At 44.8% G+C, this 22,648-nt stretch overlaps 1 protein-coding gene across 10 annotated transcripts; it reads left to right on the top strand.

Moving 5' to 3' along the window:
* Positions 1-4,514: 4,514 nt before the first annotated feature.
* Positions 4,515-22,575, top strand: ZNF384 (zinc finger protein 384). Of its 10 annotated transcripts, XM_080661479.1 has the most exons (12): positions 4,601-4,798; positions 5,665-5,724; positions 11,159-11,229; positions 11,857-12,094; positions 12,330-12,377; positions 12,577-12,910; positions 13,736-13,828; positions 17,917-18,141; positions 18,834-19,016; positions 20,522-20,600; positions 21,338-21,496; positions 22,149-22,575. In XM_080661479.1, exons 3-12 carry the CDS (start codon positions 11,164-11,166, stop codon positions 22,560-22,562), a joined length of 1,839 nt encoding a protein of 612 aa, XP_080517605.1. In that variant the 5' UTR covers positions 4,601-4,798; positions 5,665-5,724; positions 11,159-11,163; the 3' UTR covers positions 22,563-22,575. The 10 variants fall into 10 exon arrangements, with proteins under 10 accessions (XP_080517608.1, XP_080517605.1, XP_080517607.1 ...); XM_080661482.1 differs by lacking the exons at positions 4,601-4,798; positions 5,665-5,724 and adding an exon at positions 4,515-4,540; XM_080661481.1 differs by lacking the exon at positions 5,665-5,724.
* Positions 22,576-22,648: the final 73 nt, after the last annotated feature.

A 22,648-nucleotide genomic window follows, 5' to 3' on the forward strand; every position in this document is an offset into this window, starting at 1 on the left:
TGGTAACCACCCAGGTCCCATTTCTCTCCCCACCCCCATCTGTTCCCCCTTGCTCCCTGGAAATGGGGAGCTCCAGGGAGGAGAGGAGACTGTAATATGCCAAAAGGCATCTGGGCTGCCCCAGGCTGTGTATGCATACATGTGTTTATATTTGTAGCTCAAATTAGGAATGTACATGGGTTGGTAGGTGTGTGTTTTAGGTGTTGGAGAGCTTGACTGTACTCAGGGAAGTAAGACTTGAGTCCATGCAGTGCACAAAGGTTAGTGGGGAGGAGGCAGCATATTTCTCATGACCAGAGCAGTGTGTTCATTCAGGATGTCAGATTCTCTAAGAAAAAGACAGACTGTGACAGAGGGAAGAAGCAGAGTGGGGCCAAGGAGTGATAAACCAACTAAAAACAGAGGTACAAAACAAATAGGCTGCTGATGAGGGCTCAGAGGCAACCCATTGGGGCCGGAAGAGATCCCAGTGGGTAGCTGGTGGATGGGATGGCTGGATGGGACCTGAGGGTCCAGGAAGAGGTGCTGATGGGAGGAGTTGGTGGCAGTGAGAGAGGAATCCTGGAGGATGGGAGAGGAAGCCTCATTAACCTTTCTCTTCTTTCCCCACAGGAATCTAGTCCTTGTCAGGTGCAGGGAGGGGGAAGCACAGGACGGAAGGGGAAGGAGCTCAAGTGCCTGGAGAGCACACTCAGCTCTGTCACCTTCAGCAACTGTCTCTTCAGAGGGACAGTGTGACCCTGTGGCTCATCCATATGCAAAAGGCACACATGAAGGCCCCTGATGAAGAGGGAATTAATTATTGCCTGATTAGACTGCTGTTTCTCTAAATTTAAATATATTAAAATACACCAGAAAAACACTGGAAATCCTCACCTGTTCCCTCTCCCTAAATGCTCTCTTCCCTATGGAAAGTCAGGTGGAGAGACAGAGGAGAAAGGAGACATCCTAGTCTTCTGAGTTGTCCTAAAGGAATTACCCCAAACGAAATCACACTGCCATGCTAACCAGGAATAGTCTTGAGCCCACAGGGAACAGATCCTAACCTTTCTCTCATGGAGTTGAAAATGAAACGATGGGACCTTGGAGGCCCTCAGAAGGCTGCCATTAAATGGTAGAGCAGAGAGTCACTGCATAGTGACAGACGAAGAACATGAACAATGACTATACTACCCTTTCGGTTCTTGGACCAGGGTCTCTCATCACTGTACTTTCTTTGCCTCCTGAGCTCAGCCAGGGTGTGGACTCAGCCAGGCTTCTCTTAAGCATTTTTCTGGAATGCTTACCATTGTGGCTTAGACCAAACCAGTAATGGGGAAGCCCCCAGGAGGAGGGATCTCCCAGGCAGAGCTCAGGGTGTGGAAGTGATTCAAGATGGTAACAGTGTGCCAGCTGGAAAACCCCAAGCTAAAATTAACAGCCCTCCTCCCTCTACACCCCACATTTATCTCTCTAAAGCTTTCTCTGAGGAGTTCAAGGAACTTAAGACTTGCTTCTTAGAGCAAGAGCAAGAGCAGGACTGACAGTTGCAGACACTGAGGCCCAGGGAGTGTTGGTTAATGTAAAGAGGAAAAGAACTAGAAGAGAAACAGGACTTATAGTGATGACTACTATTTTGCTCCCACTTTTCTCTCAGCCCCCAAATTCAACATTTCTCAAATCATTGATCTATAACTCATTCAGCAACTGGGTCTGGTCACATCTGAGCCCTTAAGATGCTTATCCTGCTAGCTGTTGCTACCAGGTTAACACAGATAGTGCAGACCCCCAAAAGGTGATAAGAATATTAGATACTTTAAAAAAAGATATGAACAGCAACAGAGTGCAGAATCTGGGCGGGAAGATGGGGGTGGGTGGGAGGTAATCAACCAAAGACCTTGTATGCATATATGCATAACCCATGGATACAGATAACAGGGTGGTGAAGGCCTGGGGTTGGGGGGTAGAGCGGGCTGGAGGGGTCAATGGGGGGGAAAAAGGAACATATGTAATACTTTCAACAATAAAGGTTAATTTTGTAAAAATTATACAAATAATTACAGGCCAAAGATACATATCTTTTAAACACTTAATTTGTGTTTATTTTTAGATGTTCTTTTCTAGTTCATTGCTGTGATCTTGGGGGGAAAAAAAAACACCTAAATCTTCAGTCTTATTTTCATTATTGGTAAAATGGGCATTATAGTTATTTTGGGGTTATTTTGCCCTCTGACCAAGGGGCTGTTTCTGTTAGTAGGAGGGACTTCAACTCTGTTTCAGCCAAGAGCTGAATCAGGGTGCAGGCTAGTAGCAGCATTCATTTACTCAAATAACATACAGTAGTCCCTCCTTATCTGCAGGGGATAAGTTCTAAGACCCCCAGGGGATGGTACGGAAATATATACATATATACATATACATACATACATATATACATATATATATATATATATATATATATGTGTGTGTGTGTGTGTGTGTGTGTGTATACACACACACATATATATATAAAATGTGTTTTTCCTATACATACATACCTTTTTCTTTTAAAAAATTTTTGTTGATTTCAGAGAGGAAGAGAGAAACATCAATGATGAGAGAAAATCATTGATCGGCTGCCTCCTGCATGCCCCTGACTGGGGATTGGGCCTGCAACCCGGGCATGTGCCCTGACTGGAATTGAAACATGACCTCCTGGTTCATAGGTCAACGCTCAAACCACTGAGCCATGCAGGCTGGGCCATATATACCTTTTCACTTAAAGGAATCACTTCCTGGCTTTTGAATTGCCATATCTGAGTTGCCAGAACCACCACTCTGGTGCTTTGGGGCCATTATTAAGTAAAATAAGGGTTACTTGAACACAAGCACTGCAATACCTCCAGGGTCAATCTGATAACCAAGATGGCTAAGGAACTAATGAGAGTGAGGAGAATGTACATCTTGGAGAGCCTGGACAAAGGGATGAGTCATGTCCCAGACTCAGCTGGATGGCTGGAGATTTCATCACGCTACTGAGAAAGGCGCGTAATTTAAAAGTTATGAATTGTTTATTTCTGGAATTTTCCACTTAATATTTTTGGACCACAGTTGACCAAGTGTAACAGAAACAGCGGAAAGCAAAACTGGGTGGCTGCTGTATAATTATTCAGCATCTACTACGTGCTCAGCAAAGCAGCAGGAAGGATACTATGTATGAGACAATTTCTTCCCTGAGGAGCTGACAACCTTACTGAAGAGTCACATATATGAAATAGATAAAACAGCAACGAAAGGTACAGACTAAATGCTGTAGGAATTCAGAGCAAAGCACTGGTATGGGTTGGAGCAATCAGGGAAGGCTTCCTGAAAGAGTTCATATTAAGTGTTCATTTATGCAACAAACGTTTACCGACCACTAACTAAATGCCAGGCTCTGAGGATACAGCAGCAAACAATTCAAAGAGCTTGCCCTCACGAAGCGGGTATTCTAGTGGGAAGAGATGGAAACAATACAATGTCAGGTAGTGATGAGTGCCATGTGTAAAAGCGAAGCAGAGTCGGGAGACAGAGATGTGGACGTGGGCAAAAATAACCTAGAGATCAAAGCAGAGAGTAAGGGGTGTGGTCAAGGAGAGAGCGTATTTTTTGTTGTTGTTAATCCTCACTGGAGGATATTTTCCCATTGTTTTTTGGGGGGAGTGGAAGAGAGAGGGAAAGACAGAAACATCGATGTGAGAAAAACTCATGGATTGGTTGCCTCCAGCAAGAGCCCAGACCAGGGCCCGGGCGGGGGAGGAGCCTGCAACCAAGGTAGGTGCCCTTGACCGGATTCGAACCCGGGACCCTTGGGTCCGCAGGCCTACGTGGCTAGGGCGGGGTGGGATTTTGATGGCTGGGGTAGGTTATTACTCTCTGGGCCTAAGTAGGAACCTCAGAAAACGGACACATGCAGTCCTTACCCGCATATTCAAAGCATTGCAACATTCTTGAGAGTACCATAAAAAATAAATAAAAAAACAAAACCGGTAACTTTCTACATCGCCTATTCCCCCACCGAGGTAACAGAGACCGGACCCTAGTCTTTAAGAATCCGTAGGTCCGCTCGTACCTTGATGCATAATTCATGAACCTGTCGCGATTCCACCCTCCCACTTCCCCAGAAGCCCCTTCCGGAAGCCAGGGGCCCGCCGGGCGTTCGGAAAGGAAGGTTCAGCTTCTGCCCTCAGCAGAACCCTCCTTCACTTCCGTTGTGGCGTCACATCCACGGAGGGTTCCACCGGGTCCCGGAGCCGAAGCCACTTCCGCCCCTCCTCGGCGTAACTTGTCCTCAGGATTCCTGGCGCGAGCGGCGCCGGATGTGCTCTACCGTTTCCGGAAGTGACTCGACCTTTGCATTTTCCCCCCCTTCCCAATTGCCGCCCCCCCTACATTGCTATTTCCCTCCCTCCCCCCTTTTTCGTTTCCGGCGCTCCCGCCTTCTCTCTGTGGCGGCTCAACTTGGACCGTGTGGGGGGGTGGGGGGGAGGGGGCGTGGAGGAATTGGGGTTCTCAGGAGCACTAGCGGCAGCACCACTTCCGGGTGAGTGTTAGGGGGAGGGAGGGCGGTAGAAAGGGGGCCACCCACTGCCTGGAGCCCCCGCCCTGCGGGTGTCTCGCACGCATTTCGTGTGTGAGAGTGTGTGGGTCTGTCTCGCGCCTAAAGTGCGTGCCCGCGCACTCCACCGCGCGCTCCCCTTCCCCTCGCCCCCTTCGGTCCTCCCACCCCAATCGGCTCCTTCCTCTCCCAGCCGACGCCGCCCCTCCCGCGCTCTGGCGCCGCCGCTGCCGTCGCCGCTGGGTGAGTCTCGCGCCGCTGCAGCCGGCGCGCGCCAAGCCTCTGCTCCTCCCCCCTCCCCTTCTCGCTGTGGGGGGGCGTAAAAGGGGGGGCTTCACGGTGTGACTGTACGTGTGTCCGTCCCGGAACCGGAAGTGGTTGTGGAGGAGCGGGCGATGAGGAGGAATGGGGGGGCTTAGGGGGCGGGTGTCTGTCTGGTGGGTGGCAGAGTTCAGCTCCCTGGAGGAGAAGGAGGGACGTCCCAAAAGAAGGGTCTTTGATGAAGGGGTGGGCGGCGACCTCAGGAGAAAGCTGCCAGGGCTGTTTCAAGGGAGCAAAGGTGTTGGGGGGACAGCTGGGGTCTCCAATAGATAGACCACTGTGCAGCCTGAGGGAGGTACTTTTTGGTGCAAGGCCTTTGGTAGGCAGGGACGAAGTCCTCACCGAAGTGGAGGGGGGGAGACCAGAGGAAGTGGCTGGGCCTGAACTGGCACTGTGCCTGACACAAGGGCTTGTGCATCCCCCTAGTCCCCAGTTTTCCCTCTGAGCCAATCCTTAGGGCAGGGACCTTTCTCTTCCAACTCTTCTGTTCTCTGGCCCCTGGTTACCTTTGGCCCTGAGGATCGAAGAAGAATCAGTGTCTTCTTCAGGAGTGGAACCCAAACACTGGTGATAGAGATCATTTTAGTATCTGGGAGTTAGATTTATTTCCCTTGTATCTACATACGGGTGGCACTGCACTCCTGTTATTATATCCTTGCACTTTTGGATTGTTGGCTGGGGGTCCACCTGCCTTTCGGACTGACAGCTGACAGTCAAAGAATTCCTCCACAGTTCTCTGGTGTCTGCACCCTTAACTGGCCCGTGTAACCCAGACAATTTGTTTACAGAAAGTTCAGGAGCCCTGGAAAGGAGAAAGAATAAAACAACAGGAGGAAGAGAGAGAGAGGGTAAGACAATTTTGGGTTAATGGTTTTTCTGGTTTTGGGTGGAGAAGGGGTCATAATAAAATAGGTTTCTTTGGGAGACAGTAGGACAGAATTCTTTAAGTAATAGCAATTGTAATACTGGTGTTTGCTGTGGGAGAAAAATCAACCTTTTTCTGCTGTCTCTTGGGGGTACACAGGAAGTTTTTGTGTAAAAAGTTGTCTATGTCCCCATCACCTTCCATTTCCACCAGTACTCATCAGGAATGAATTTGAAATGTGCACGTGAAATTGTGGAGTAGCACTGCATTGCGTCCAAAGGAGAAACTTATTTCTACTCTGGGGACAAATGGGTCCTAGTTGCTAGTATAGTCCTTGTGGCATAGCTTATGGAGTTGCTTTCCGATATTTGGAACCAGCAGAGTTGAGTTTAGAGTGGGGTCTATATCCTTAATATTACAGCTTAGTGTTTGAAGTGGATCTGTTGAGTGATTGAATCTATGGCAGTTATTTGAATTTGATATGACAGGGTGAAGCTTTCAGCAGGTTCATAGGTAGTTTGAAGTGGATAAAACTGTATGAAGAATTCAAAATACAAGATTTGATGGTGATAGAGTTTTAGGTAGCCTGAAAACGACAATGTATTGATTCAAAAGAGTTTTGAGTTCAGAGCTTATAATCCTAGAGATGTGTCTCCTAAAAATCAATTCGAGGCTGGTTTATAAAATGTGTTTCCCATAGGTTTCTGAGCCAGGTTCATGATTAAATATTAGGTGCATATTCCCTGACCCCAGCCTTTTTTCCCCCTGCCTCACATTGCCTAAATCCATTATTTATAGTGGAATGAACAGGGCAAGGGGAACCACTGAATATTCTTCCCACTGGATACGGGGTATGATGGTCTAGCAGTGCCCAGGGTAGATGGTGACGGCCCAGATTGCCAGCTCTGTGGTGGTAGTGGTCCTGTTGGTCTCAAATAGATGTGGTGTGATGGTCTTTTCCAATAGAATTGGGATAAACCTGTTCAGAGTTATTTTGTACTTGGGAGAGTTTACAGGTAGTAGGAAGGCCCCAAATACTTTTGGGACAGTCCTTGAATGTCCTTAGGACCTGAGAAAAAGACTTTGTCCGCTTACTGAGTTAAAAATGGTTCTCTGTTTCTTCACTTCAGGCCCTTAACTAATATTGCAACCTTTCTGCAGTTGTGCATTTTGGAACAGTTTTGCTCAATAGAAATGTCTGAGATCTGTGAGTCAAGTTCTTTCTGTAGTTGAATTTGAATTGATTGTTCTTTGCATCTCTATTTCTTATAAGTGCTTCTAGTTGGTGATTACTGAGCTGGAGGCTATAGAACTGATACTTTGGGGTAGTTCCTTTGTAATTATGTGGTCTTTATATAATTTTAACTAATTGTTCCTAATAGTTCTCATCACATGGAAATATTTTTCTTTGTTCCTTTCAGGAGTACTTTGAGCATTTTTTTTTTTCTGTTTTGTGCTGCCTTCATTCTGTAATTATATGCCGTGTGAATTTTTTAAAAGGGGTTTATTCTGTTCCATCCTTTACCCAAATAAAAACTTTAGAGTTATAAGTTATTCAGTCATCCCCTGATAATCGTAAAATTAGATTCCAAAAGTCTTGATTCCTAGGTGGTTGGTGTATTTCATGATTTTTCTAACAGTTAAAAGAATATTACTTATCTGAGAAAAGAAAACCATGCTGTATTTGAAAAAACAGCAAAAAATAGTAAGTACCCGGAAAGAGGTGGTGGTCTTCATCATGTATACAAAAACCGCATACCGGGGGCAGTGACATCTTTATTCCTGGATGGCTGGTAGCACTATGGAAGGATGGACAGATGGATAGAGCTCTGGTTAAGAGTTCAAGTCCTACTATGTGTTTCATGGATGCTATGTAATACTGTCTTTTTCTTCATTTCAGTGCTTCCAAGATTTCTTTTGAGATTGAAAAAGAAATAAATATGTAGTTCCTTGAACCTCTTGAAAGAAAAGTACTGTCCAACTTAATTATAGTAAACCTCCCTTCTTATTAACAGTGCAGTGGTAAAGTTGAAATTAGAACCCAGATTTTCAATCTGCCAATATACTTCTCCCCACTTACTGTGTTTTTCCTTTCCTGCTCTTTGGAACTGTACTAGAAGTTTTCTCAGTCTAGGGCAGTGGTCGGCAAACTGCGGCTCGCGAGCCATGGTTTGCCGCTCTGTTGACTAATGAGTTTGCCGACCACTGGTCTAGGGTAAACCAGTGCTGTTTTAGTATATTAGCATAGTCATCAAAACTGCTCCTCTGTAGAGATGAGATTTCCTCATAATATCATTGGATTTCTTAAGGTTTCGGACTGTTAATGCATGCCTGCTTGTGTGTCAGGATAGTTTGCTGAGAGTTTCATGCCAGAAAGAGTTAAGAGGATAAGTGGTAAAGTAAACAGGTATTTGACTGGTCTTGTCCCAGGGGCACCCTGTTACACAACTCTGGGGGCCCCATTTATATGTATTTCTGGTATGAGCCTTCTTGATTCTCCATTTGATCTCATTTCAGGGATACAGAGTTTTAAGTTAGCCTTTTCAGAACAGCATTATAGCATTTATCAGGTGTCATTATGCAGGCAAATATTGCTTCTAGTTGGCCTAGCAGTACTCTCCATGAACCCCCATTTTGGACTGACATTTTTATCAGAAGTCCACAGAGCACATTTATCATTTTGTTCTAGGACCAGCTGTGGTTCTGATCTTCAGCTTTGTTCTCTTAGGAACCAAAGCAGAGTGATAGATTGGGTATCCATGGAAGTGGAGGGGCCCCCCTGGACAGCCTGGCCTTTTTACTCAGACTCCATAATTCTAAAATCAGTTATTGTGGCTAAGTAAGTTTTCACACGATGTGGACAGAGAGTATCATCTTTAATTGTTGTCATCAGAACTTCATTTTTTAAAACATTAATGAGAACTACCTGAAAAATGCATAGTCTATTCCTGGAAATATTCTTTTTTTTTTTTTTTTTAAATATATTTTATTGATATTTTACAGAGAGGAAGGGAGAGGGATAGAGAGCTAGAAACATCGATGAGAGAGAAACATCGATCAGCTGCCTCCTGCACACCTCCCACTGGGGATGTGCCCGCAACCAAGGTACATGCCCTTGACCGGAATCGAACCTGGGACCTTTCAGTTCGCAGGCCGACGCTCTATCCACTGAGCCAAACTGGTTTCAGCTCCTGGAAATATTCTTAATTTTATTTCGTGAATCAAATCACAGTGACAGAGTATGTACTTCAGTTGTATGGTTTTGAACCCCTTTCCCTAAGTTGCTCTGTTATTTACTGTTTTCCTCCAGTTTCCTTGTTTGAAAAATGGGATTACAGTACCCTACTTAATAGAATTATTTAATCATGTGAAGTTGTGAAGTGCTTAGAACAGTATCTTGAACACACTAATAGATGTCAGTGGTGATGGTGGTGGTGATATTGTCCACCACATCACTTTGTATGCCCCCTAGTTCCCTCAGAAACTGCTTCACCTGAGTCACTTGTAGGACAGTATGAATAGATACAATCTTTTTGGGGAGGGAGAGGCCTTATCACAGGAATCCTATCTGAGGACATTCATATTTTCAGGCTCTCAGTTCCTCCTTCCTAAATTTTCAAGTCCGTAATGTGTTTATTTCCTTGAGTCTTTAGAGGGATATTATATATTAGACCCTCCTTTCTTTTACTCTCCAGCCTAATTCTCTGCTACATTTCTTTTATACATTACCACTTTTGCTGTTCATTTCTTTCAGCTGGAGTGTTAGACAAAATGGGGTTGTGAGTTAAGATTTGAACCCCTTGCAATATTTTCAAAATCTGAATGTGTGGAGTCCACTGTCAGTTTAGTTGATTAAATATGGAGTTTCTTCCTGGGTGATGAGTCCTATGTTAGAGACCCTGGAGAGGTCCAAGATGTGATCTGTGCCTCCTGAGAAGGTTGGCAAGATTGGATCCCCTAAACTAATTTTATTGTTTCTTGATTTATCTTGCCTGAGGAGGACCTGAGGCCCCAAATGCTGGGAGGAAAGGGTCAGCACCTGTTTCGGAGACTGTCTGACTTTATTGTATTTTATAACTCAGGGAGCAGGATTTACCTGCAATCAATCCTCGGTCATTTAATATTGAGCTTCATTTGTGTGAAGCTGTCATCACAGATTTGGTGCATTGCCTCTCTCCCTTGCTACTGTTTAGGAAAAAGTAGGCTGAAATTTAATTCTTCTTCCCTTTATAGGATTTATGAAAATTGAGGGTGCTGTTTAGTAGAGCAAAAAATGTGACGAGACTTCTGGAGAAAGATAAGGAACAGGGTTACTTTTAGAGAGAGATCCTTTATGCCTCACTTCTTTTGTTGAAGATCTTCCCCATTTCCTTAGTCACTACTTGAAACCAAGTTTCTGTGCTCAGTCTACCCTCCAGGTTTTAGTATCTCTGGTATCTGCTGCCAGCATTTCCTCTGCAGGACCTGTAGTTGTAGGTCACAGGTCCTTTCCCACCTGGAGCTTGGCTGCTCTTGGCTCAGAGTGATCATGTTTATTTCCTGCTGTTACTTGTTTCCACATTCTACCAGTCTCATTCTCCCTCTTCACCTGCTTTCTTCTGGGCTGGATCTTTCCTGGTCCAGAATTTTGGGAAGCTACTCTTGACCATCATACTGTCAAATAAGCCTTTCTAGAAGTGATCAGAATGTAAAAATGAGTGAGTGGTGAGATGCCTCGGTTCTGTACTCGTGGGATTCTCACTGCTCAGCCCAACATGTGTGGTGTCCAGTGTAGCACCATGGATGTTCTTAGACCTTGGGATCAGTGCGGTATGGTCCCCAGGTATCATATGGTACACAAAAAATACCTTAATTTTGATTCCTGCCAATTTCATTCTTTTATTCCCTTGGGCATTTTGTGTTCTGGCCTAGAACCTTTTCAAGCTTCATAGAACTATAGATGTGTCGCTTGAAACTCAGAAATGTTTTATTTAAAGGAAGGAGAATTTAAGGAATAAAGGAAAAGAGGAACAGTGATAGGTACCCTGCTGTTTGAAGCTAATCAGTAGTTTGCTTTGTGGGACTTTGGGCACATCCCTTTCCCTCTCATGACTTCAGTTTCTTTTCTTTCTTTTTTTTTTCCCCAGCAAAGCAAAGTAATACCAATTCTGTTTTCTTGGGATATGGGAAACATTCTGTGGGTAACTGAGATGTGTATAAGTTCTTTCATCAGCATCTTAACTAGGATAGCCTCTATTGGATAGGGGTATAGTGCTGAGTGGTTCTGACCAATGGGACTAATACGCTAGATCCTAAGGTCTTGACCACTAATTCCCAGCCATGCTGTCAAAGAAGAAATCAGGAACTCCTCATCTCCACTTCTCCATTGCTAAGCTTCAGATTTATTCCTGAGTGTGATGTGGTCTCTCTTTCTTCAGGTAGAATGGAAGAATCTCACTTCAATTCTAACCCATACTTCTGGCCTTCTATCCCCACAGTCTCAGGACAGGTAGGTGGGGTTTGCTTTTTTGCTCCTCCCCCATGGTGTACTTTTTTCAACTCTGAGTAGTAAGTTCTACTTGCTACTCGGAGACTGAAGCAGGTGGAGACTGAAGAAAGACAAACCACCTGCTTTTTCATCAGGTCCCCATCACTGAGAACTGTGTAGTGTTTCTGTTTGGCTTCTCGCTAGAAACACAAAATTATTAACTATCATTCGTTGATATCCAAGGAGGACAGACAATGCTAAGTGCTTAGGGAGCAGACAAAATCAGACTCTTCCTTAAGAGGCCACTTCCCTCCCCTCCTATTTATTTATTTGTTTATTTATTTATTTATTTATTTATCATTATAGTTGACATATTAGTTTTAGGTGTACATCATAGTGATTAGACATGTATATAATTTACAAAGTGACCCCCCTACTCCCCATAAGTCTAGTACTCATCTGGCACCATTTATAAGTTATTTTACCATATTATTGACCATATTCCCTATGCTGTACTTTATATCCCGTAGCTATTTTTATTACTGGCAGTTTGTACTTCCTAGTGTTCTTCACCTTTTTTGCTCATTCCCCTACCCCTTCCCATCTGGTGACTATCAGTTTGTTTTCTTCCCTTTCCATTTCTTTCAGATTGAGAACACGATGTTCATCAACAAGATGAAGGATCAGCTGTTGCCAGAGAAGGGCTGTGGGCTGGCTCCACCCCACTACCCCACCTTGTTGACAGTGCCTGCCTCAGTGTCCCTGCCCTCAGGCATCAGTATGGACACAGAGTCCAAGTCAGACCAGCTGACCCCACATAGCCAGGCATCCGTTACCCAGAATATCACGGTGGTCCCTGTGCCGTCTACAGGATTAATGACTGCTGGTGAGCAACTCTGCTCTTCTCCAATCTGAGGTGTTGATCTTCCATGATCAGTACCCCAGGCTGGAGGGCTCCTACAACATGGGGAGTGGGAAATGTGTTTGATTACTCAATCAAATTTTTATTAAGAGCCTACTGTGTGCCTAGCAATGCTCTAGGCATTGTGGGGGATACAAAGAAGTAGAAGATGCGGTCCCTGCCTTTGAGGAGGTGACATTCTTTCCTTCTCTGAATCAAGGAGTCTCCTGTTCTCAGAGGTGGAGAAGAGAAGGGAGTCAATCAAGGGGTAAATCTCACTGTTACTGGGGTTGGGGTGGGGACAGGGGTTAGGAGACCATTATTTTTCTACAGGGTTTGGGGTTTCCTATATACTCTGGGCTGGGGAGGTGGTGAGGGTTTAATTAGACAATGATCTGGGGAAATGAAATAGGATTAGGATCAGAACTGGACAACATGACACCATCTCCTTTTTCTCCCAATCCTAGGTCCTGGTTTGGTAATCACGTCCCCCTCAGGCTCCCTTGTGACCACAGCCTCATCAGCTCAGACCTTCCCCATTTCGGCTCCCATGATTGTCTCAGCTCTTCCCCCTGGCTCACAAGCCCTGCAGGTGGTCCCTGACCTCTCCAAGAAGGTATCATCAACCCTAACAGAGGAAGGAGGCGGCGGTGGAGGTGGAGGTGGCAGTGTGGCTCCAAAGCCCCACCGGGGCCGAAAGAAGAAGCGGATGTTGGAATCAGGGTTGCCCGAGATGAACGACCCCTATGTCCTCTCTCCTGAGGATGATGATGACCATCAGAAAGACGGCAAGACCTATAGGTATGAGTCATCCTGGGGCAGGATGGGGTGAGGATCCCTGTCTCAGCTTCCCTACCCTATCTGTGTCTTGCCCCTAATCAGGCTGTATGCTCTGCCAGCTTTACACCTCAGATCCACATGCATGTCAGGTATTTTGCCACGGGGCAGGAAGGTAGAGCTTCTAGCACTTCTCTGGTGCCTTTTCCCCCAGGATGGAGACCCTTTGGGGTCATCAGCATTGAGTTATTTTTGAGTGGCATAATGGAGGTCTTTCTTGTAATGAGGCTTTAGACTGGGTTTGAGATTCTATCTCCAGCTCCTTTTTGCTTTCTGCATTTTCCATTCCCATTTTTCCAAGAAACCTTTCTGGTAAGCCCCTCACCAGTATGCCATCCACTGGTTCTTGAGCCATATTTGTGCATTTAGCCAGCCTGACCCTGCATGGTTGAGATAATAGGAGGGGTCTATATAAAAAGGTGGGAGGAATAAGATGCCTCCCTTCCCCCACTTATGCTTATAAAATGACTGCTTACTCTCTGATTCATGGAAGTCATTTTGATTCTTTACTGCCTTTAAGTTGTCCATGGCCAAAAAGCATTATATTTGCATGTGATACTGTACAAAAATAATTACATAAGCAAACTTCCCTGTCCTTTGAACATTGGAAATCTTTTAATTTCCTTCAGACCTATCAAGGGCCCTAGTGGGTTTGGGGAGTTTGGTCCCAGTGTTTAGAGTAGGATGACCACTGCCACAGCTTTGATGCAGACAGGGGCAGATATGCATGGCTGGGAGACTGGGTCTGTCCTTAGTGTACCGAGATGGGCAATGTTGTTCCCATTTTAGGAGCGAAGGGAACTGCGGCACAGGAAATGGACAGAGCCTTGGGCTCATGGATTCAGTTCCCGGCTCCACCACGAACTTGCTGTGTGACCCTGGGCAAGTCCTTTCCCCCTCTCTGGGCCTCAGTTTCCTCATCTATAAAATGGGGAGAATTCTGTTTTTGCCTCCCATTTGTTGGGAGTATATATCAGATAAGATTTGAAATGTTGGGAACTTCAAAAGAGATAAAAGTAGTTAGCATTTATTGTGTTGTACACTTTTGTAGAGAGCAGCTACAACTACAGAGAATTTAAATCCCTCTTTGTAAGTGAAAATGAGAGGAATGTTGCTATGCAGAAAGTGTAGAGCATTGCAGAATTCAGTTTATAATCTGAAAGTTCATTGCAGCTTTATTATTACAGGTATATCCCACTTTATACAATAAAAGTGTTCCTGGAAAATGTTTACATCATATCATATTATAAAGGTACCTGATAAGTTTGATTAATTTAAAGGCATTATTTTATATATCATTTCACAAAATGAAAATCCCTCTTAAATATATTTTGTAGAAATCTGGATTTTTATGTATTTGCTTAAAGTGAGGTCATTGTGACATGGAGGTTCACCTAAACAAAATTTTCTGTGTTAGAAGTAGTGGGGGGAGGACGTGTTCTCTGGCACCCTGTGGAACCCTTCACATGGATCAGGGTCCTCTGATTCTGCCAAGGTTTTCTTGTTTATTAGTTTTTTGGACCCACATTAAAGCTATCTCTGGACTTCTCAAATTGTTTAAATGGAAAGAAATGTGAATACACAATTAGAAGGAAGCCCTGTTGGGATTTTCTACACCCTCCATGTTTTTGGAATTCTTGACGGCCCTATTCCTAGGTGATTAAAGAGAACTCTGAAATTTAAGGGCAACTAATTATATTCTAGATGGACAGGATTTCTTCAGAAACTCAGAACTCTGAAGTTCCAATGGAATCTTTTTAATCACAAAAAATTCCTCTTTTGATGCATATGTGGGTCAACCACATCCATTCCTGTGGCAGGTGGCATTTGACTGTATTGGGGGAATTGGGTTCTGTTGCTCTGGACAAGTCAACTTATTTCTGACTAAAGAGTTCCTATCTGTAAAATGGAAGGTCAATCATGGCCCTCATCTGTCTTGTGGAACTGTTTTGAGGAAAAATCAGAGTATTTGAAATTGTTTTTGAGCATCTTAGGGGAAAAAATGGGATGATAATTCAGAATAGTTATTGTAAGCAAGGCCATTGTATTTCATGCCTCCAAAGGGGCACCTTTCTCTCGTTGAATATGAATGGTGCCCCCTAGAGCTATGCACCCAGTTATATGGGGTGCTGGCTTTTCTCTGCCCCGCTAACTGTCCACTGCCACAACTCTCCTAAATCAGATTTCTTTTCGACTACCCGACACTGCATTAAAGGACTTGTACTCTTATTTAGCTCCATAAGATTTCATATTTGGAAATACTTTAATGGTCACCTATGCTGTCTCTTCCCTAAGCTTTAGTTCTCTAAACATTCCTGGAAGATAACTGTCCAACCTTTCCTTGAATACCTCTAGTGTGAGGAACCTTTAAATTAGCTGAAATCATAGCTTTATAGTAAATAACTGTTTGTCCTTTGGCACATTACTTAACCTTTCTGAGCCTTAGTGTTCTTTTCTATAAAACAGGGAGAATACTTGCTAGCTTGTTGTGAGGGGTGGAAACAAAGTTCCCGGGCAATGTCAGGCACAACAACAAATGGCAAACTCTTACTATTATCATCATTATTATACTTAGTACCTTTTGAGACTGCTGGTTATGTTGCTAGTCCATTATCGATTAATTTAAGTTTTGCGGATTCTTTTTTTTTTAAATTATTTTATTGATTTTTACAGAGAGGAAGGGAGAGGGATAGAGTTAGAAACATCGATGAGAAAGAAACATCGATCAGCTGCCTCCTGCACATCCCCTACTGGGGATGTGCCCCCAACCAAGGTACATGCCCTTGACCGGAATCGAACCCGGGACCCTTCAGTCCGCAGGCCGACGCTCTATCCACTGAGCGAAACCGGTTAGGGCAAGTTTTGCGGATTCTTGTCTAGTTGAAAATTCTGATGGTTATTTCTTCTTTTATAATTAGTTTCATATTAAGTATGTAAACAGCACTCTTATATACTAGCTAAATGAGTTAAAATGAATGTGTTGTTCCACTTCTAAGAAGTTTTAGCAACCAAGGGAAATTATTTTGTAACTTTAGTTCACTTCCCCTCTCAAGTGGCAATGTGTCCAGTTCCTAACCTCAGTCTTAGTGAAACTATAGTAGCATGAACGCAACCATCACACTGGTGCTGTTAACATTAATGCAGTTTTATTATTTTGAAAGATATTTTTATTGATTTTTAACCAGGAAGGGAGAAGGAGAGAAACATTGATGTAAGAGTGAAACATCGATCGGCTATCTCCTGCATGCCTCCTACTGGGGATGGAGCCCGAACGCAGGCTGTGCCCTGACTGGGAATCCAACCGGCAACCTTTTGGTGCACTGGATGACACCCAACTAACTGATCCATACCAGCCAGCGCAATACAGTTTTATTATTAGAGAACACTGGCTTATTTTTGACTGTTCTGTTTGCTGGCCCTTGTAGGGGCAGATATTTAATTTATCTCTCTATTTACAGACCAGAAAATTAAGGTCTGGATTGATGAGCAATCCTATATCTGAACCCTGAGTAGAGAGCCTAGGTGTCCAGATTTCCTGTTGGGTGCCTTCCATTGGCTGTGTCCATTAGACTGTGCTACCTATAAGCAGAACCTTCCTATCTCCTCTACAATGATTGGGCATCCCAGAAAATAGTCAGGGATTGGTAAACTGGTAATTTAATTTCTTTCAGAGTTATCAAGTAACTAGAGAAAACGAAATTGGCTTTAATGATTAAAATTTTAATAGAAGCATTAATAGAAACCATACCCCAGCTAACAGTGATATCTTTTTCTCTGAGGAGCTCAGAGTTCTTTGTAGCCTTGATCTCAGTTATTCTCCAGAGATTCTCCTAGAATCAGGAAAAAGAAATCATCCCTCACACCATCCCAAGCCCCTCTTACAGTGATAAATTGGGAGGACCCAAAGAAGAGGGATTTGTCCCAGTTACCTGGCTTCTAGGCTATTGCCCCTTCTACCAGTCCACGTTGTGCACTGGTGACTTTTTTAGGAATGTTAGGGTTCTAGCTCACATATAAACACCTTTTATCCAATAATGTCTGAACAGTTGTGATTTGTCCTCAGAGGCCTTCTTACTTGGTATTGTTGGACAGTGTCAGAGCAGGAAGATTACCAACTCAGGGGATGAATAAAAGTGTATTCAGATTCTATTGACGTCAACCCAAAGTGCTAATGTTGGCTCCATGTGTGAGGAAAGAGGAAAGGCTTAGCACGGAAGCTTGGTGTTTTGCAAATCTTTTTCTCCTACATATTTGAGGGACACAACCCACTCCTAACAGATACCTTGCCTCATTGCAAAAGTGGTTTTCACTTGATTGCCTAGAGGGTGGGGGTGGTTGGCTGTGAAACCTCAGATAGAGGATGGAGGCCAGATAAACATGAGTTGGAAAAGCCCCTCCCAAGTACTGAAATTCTGATACTTCCCCACCCATATCCCTCTAGAAATCATGGCAAAAAAGGAAATAGGAGAAAATCTGAGAGAATGCTGTTATCTGAAGAAGATGGGAAAGGAGACCAGGGTAATCTAGTCAAGTTTGTCCTCATCATTTTAGGAGCTTGAGGAATACCTGATGGATGTACTTTTTACATGGGGAATTGAAGGAAAGAGTTCTTAAAATTAAAATTATAGGCAGAAGGAAAACAGAAGTTAGCTGATGATCCTAGCCCAGCGAAATTCACATCAGCCAAAGCCCATAATAAGATTTTCCTGTCTTCCTTGGTTGAATTCTTGTTTTTATACACACTTGGGAATCCAATTATTCAGCAGATATGTATTGAGTATTTATATTGTACTGGGCTGTGTTAGAAGATTCAACTATAAAAACAAAACAGCTCCTCCTCTCTTGGACCTTACAATGTAGTTGGAATAAGAGAGAGATCAGAAAGGTTGGCTTCTTTGGAAGTGGAGGGGAGGGTTCAGCAATGCCCTCTTGGTGGGAAAGGTTCTAACTGCTGCCCTCACTTGGCCCAGGTGCCGGATGTGCTCACTGACATTCTACTCAAAGTCGGAGATGCAGATCCACTCCAAGTCACACACCGAGACCAAGCCCCACAAGTGCCCACATTGTTCCAAGACCTTCGCCAACAGCTCCTACCTGGCCCAGCACATCCGTATCCACTCAGGGGCTAAGCCCTACAGTTGTAACTTCTGTGAGAAATCCTTCCGCCAGCTATCTCACCTCCAGCAGCACACCCGGTAAGGCTGCTCTTGATTTACCCCACTACATGGCCTTGAACCCCTCCACCCTGAGACCATGTTTGCCTGTGCCTATTGTTCTCTCCACACGTTTCCTTTTCAATTTTGCCCTTTGGGAGCCTCAATTCTCTCCCATTACTGTTTGTGAAAATTAAACTATGTCTTAGGAGTTTGGCGTGGGGGGCCTGGAAAATTGTGGTCTTCACTCCCAAAGTCTGGAACGATTTTTGTGGTTTCTCTGTGTCTGTGTTTGGAAATCTTCTGCAGAGCAGGCCCTGCATTTACTATATGCTTCAGTTCAGAGCCAAGGTGTGCATTCAACTTCAGGTCCATGGGGAAAAGGCGGTATTGGTCTTTGTTCAAATTACAGTTTGGAAGCAGGGTATCTGTGGTGAGTGTGTAACCTTAGCACCAAACGGAGGGTTGACGAAACTGAAATCTTTAAGGTTACCAGGAGCCAGGGGTTGCAGCTCTTCATCATCTCACTGCCATTCTAGCCACCGACTTAAGATCAGCAACAACCTAGATCTTGGTGTCCTCGTCATTAGCCTCTCCAGGCCGGAGTGTGTTTGGGAGGAGGGAGGAGGGGGTGTACTCATCCCTCAAGCAACATCATTTCACCCAGCAGAGAGCTGAGCCCGTGGTATCGAACTGCTTCCTCCTCCCCCCTTCCTTCCTCTCCTCTCCGGCAGGATCCACTCTAAGATGCACACGGAGACCATCAAGCCCCACAAGTGCCCGCACTGCTCCAAGAGCTTCGCCAACACCTCCTACCTGGCTCAGCACCTCCGTATCCACTCGGGGGCCAAGCCCTACAACTGTTCCTACTGCCAGAAGGCCTTCCGCCAGCTCTCCCACCTCCAGCAGCACACACGGTAAGGGAGAGTGGCGGGCTACTGCCCCCGCCCTGCTGGCATGCCCTCCCCACCCCCGCCCCGGACATACACAACAACCCGCATGCGGGGGGCGGGGGAGAAACCTGGCTGGAGGAGAGACCTGGCTGGAGGAGAACACGACTGGCGTCTGGGAAAAAGAACAAGCAGCAACATGGAGCTTGAGGAATACATGGATGCTCAGAGAGAGCCTTTCTGAGGCAAAAGCTACATTGGGGAGATGCAGTGACTGATATTCCTGGATGCATGGGAGGAAGAGATTGATCTGGAGCAGAGACAACTTTATTTTCCTCATTTCCTTCCTTGAAAATAACCATGCACACATCTTGCAAGGTTTTCTCCTTGATGCCAAAGCTGGGGCATTTGAAGATGTTACCTCTAGTCCTTAGAGCACTGCTTATGAATGGGAGATACAGAATTTAGCTGGGTACCAGCCTGGTGACAAAGCAACAAGCAAGCTCCAAGGGATGCCAGGAGTAGAGAACAAAACCAAACATGTCTTAAATCTTAAAGAGCTACAAACAGTGAAAAAGCTCATACTTCATAAGGATGTCTACTGTTTGTACCATGAATCTGAAGTGACTAGGAGGAAGTGAGCCTGCCAACTAGAATTGATGTCCTTTAATGTATCTCAAGTTGAAGTGGAGTCCAGACTCTTAATAGACACCTGGCTGCTTCTGAATGTGGTGATCTTAAAGTGGTCAGACATCGTGCTTTATGAAGAGGAGTTGGGCTTTCCTTACAAGGAGACATATCCTGTGATGTTTTCAAGAGTTTATACCAGAGGTCCAGAAAACCACCTGGTCACAAAGATGGTTCTGAAGTTCCTAATGAGGAGCAGATGTTCATGCATCTTCCAAGTCCTTGGCTCATTTCAGTGGAGGACCCCGTAGAGATTGGGAAAGAGGTCAAATTGATACTAAACTAGACATTTCCTGCCATAGGGTGCTGTACTGGGAAAAGCCTGAAGGAGTTTGTACAAGTATTCATATCACTGATACTTTCCACAATTATCATAACTGTATTTTTCTTTGACACTAGGACTTCCTCTGGGGGTAGTGCTTGAGGTTGAAGAGATAGTTTCTAATTGGATAGTGGAGGCCAAGGAAAAAGTGTTACGTGTTTCTTTTTCCCTACCATTGTGTTGACCTTATGTTTCTGAGCATTCATCAGAGACAGTTACTGTAAGGGCTTTCTTGTATACCAGATTGTGAACTGCCTGTCCCTAGGCTGCTGTGCCACCCATCCCTCCTCCCGCAGCAGAGAGGAGCCCATCTTGAGCTGAGGGATGGCAGGCAGTGAGCAGAAATCAGGCACTACAGCCTGGTCTGTGTCAGAGAGCAGCTGAGGCATCCTGGAGATCCATCTCATACTACTCCCACTCCTGTGGGAGGGCAGGAGTGTCCTTGAGGAGGCTTGTTAAGGAGCCAATCCCCAAGTGGCCTTGCTGACATCCTTTCCCTTTCTTGTTTTCTCATCCCGTGCAGAATCCACACCGGTGATAGACCATACAAATGTGTACATCCAGGCTGTGAGAAAGCCTTCACACAGCTCTCCAATCTGCAGGTAAACTTTCCTCCTTCAGCATGAGGCCTTGACTTTAAGACTCAGGGTCAAAGTGCCATTTGACTAATATAGCAGTTCTTAAATGTTTTTAGGACCCCTTCGCACTTGTAGTAATTATTGGGGAACCCAAAGAGCTTTTGTTGATGTGGGTAATATCTATCTACATAGATATTGTGAAACTGAAAAACTGAAGAAGATATTTAGTAATTCATTTAAAAAAATAGCAAACCCACTGCAAAACACAAATAACATTCCCAAACACACACACACCCCAAAAAATTTAGTGAGAAGAATGGTATTGTTTTACATTTTTTCACATTTCTTTAATGTATGGCTTACCAGAAGATGGCTAGATTCTCGTGTCTGCTGTGTTCAATCTATTGCAAAATTATGCATCATTTAATCTCATATAGTCATGAAAGAATGAAAGTGAAAAGGCCAACATTATTATTTTGAAAATAGTTTTGACCTTATAGATCCCCTAAAAAGGTCTTGGTATTCCCTAACAATCCCCATACCTCACTTTGAGAACCACTGGACTGGTGGGACCAGGCATAGTCATCATTCTAACTTTCAGGATCCTGGTCTGTGCTGCATGAGCTATGCTTCTTCTCTTAGCCTGTGGCTCCTGAAGTTTCATTTGAAGCAATTTCTACTGCCTTCAAAAGGAGAGAGAACCTGGGAGGCAAGAGGGAAAAGTCCAATACACTCATCCTCATTTCTACCAATTTTCTCAGTCCCACAGACGGCAACACAACAAAGATAAACCCTTCAAGTGCCACAACTGTCATCGGGCGTACACAGATGCAGCCTCACTAGAGGTGCACCTATCTACGCATACAGTGAAGCATGCCAAGGTGTACACCTGTACTATCTGTAGTCGGGCATATACGTCGGTGAGTGCTCAGTGTCTTCTCTTTCCTTTCTCATAGGCCTGTAGACTATAATCCACTTCACCTCATCTTTCTGGATAAAGACCTGTTGCAGTGAATCTGCTGTTTCCCTAGCTCCAACTTACAGAATCAGAACAAAAACTAACAGACCCATAGCTGAAGAATTTAGGGGATGCCTGATTCCTTAAGCCTATAGAATCGTTAAGCAATGATTCTTTATTTTACTTGAACATAAGGCAAAATAACGCAACTTGAGAATTTGGGAGGAGAAAGATTTCAGTGACATATTTCCATTAGACTCCAGAAAAGGGTTTTAAAGTTGTTCCATTCAAAGATCTTTGAGAAAATGACAGCCTTTTTCTGTGCCATTCGAATGTCCATGGTGACTCTAAAGGAGCGGTCACCAACCTTTTGGACCTCACGGACCACCAGTGGTCCGGGGACCACCGGTTGGCAACTGCTGTTCTAAAGGACCCCCCACTCCTTTCTAGCCAGTAGTGAGCCCTGAAAGTGGCTCTTGAGGTGAACTTGCCCATGGCTTCTGAATATATCTGATTGTAAGTACTGCTCTATTTAAAGTAAGAGCCCAAGATGCTAGTTATAAGTAACCTCTTCTCTTTTCCCCCCTCAACTCTTTTTTTACCATCTCTCCCAGGAAACGTACCTTATGAAACATATGCGCAAACACAACCCTCCTGATCTCCAGCAACAAGTGCAGGCAGCAGCAGCAGCGGCAGCAGTGGCTCAGGCCCAGGCCCAGGCCCAGGCCCAGGCCCAGGCCCAGGCTCAAGCTCAGGCTCAAGCTCAGGCTCAAGCCCAAGCCCAGGCTCAAGCCCAAGCCCAGGCTTCCCAGGCATCGCAACAGCAGCAGCAGCAGCAACCACAGCCACCACACTTCCAGTCCCCTGGGGCAGCCCCCCAGGGTGGGGGTGGTGGGGACAGCAATCCCAACCCTCCACCCCAGTGTTCTTTTGACCTGACCCCCTATAAGACAGCGGAGCATCATAAGGACATCTGCCTCACTGTCACCACCAGCACCATCCAGGTGGAGCACCTGGCCAGCTCATAGAGACCTGTGCTGCCACCCCACTGGGAAAAGGGAGAAGAAGTTCTGGTCTCCTCTAACTTCTCTTGGTGGGAAACGTCTTCTTCCTT

This window comes from Plecotus auritus (assembly GCF_963455305.1).
Source record: "Plecotus auritus genome assembly, chromosome: 3".
Classification (NCBI taxonomy): domain Eukaryota; kingdom Metazoa; phylum Chordata; class Mammalia; order Chiroptera; family Vespertilionidae; genus Plecotus; species Plecotus auritus.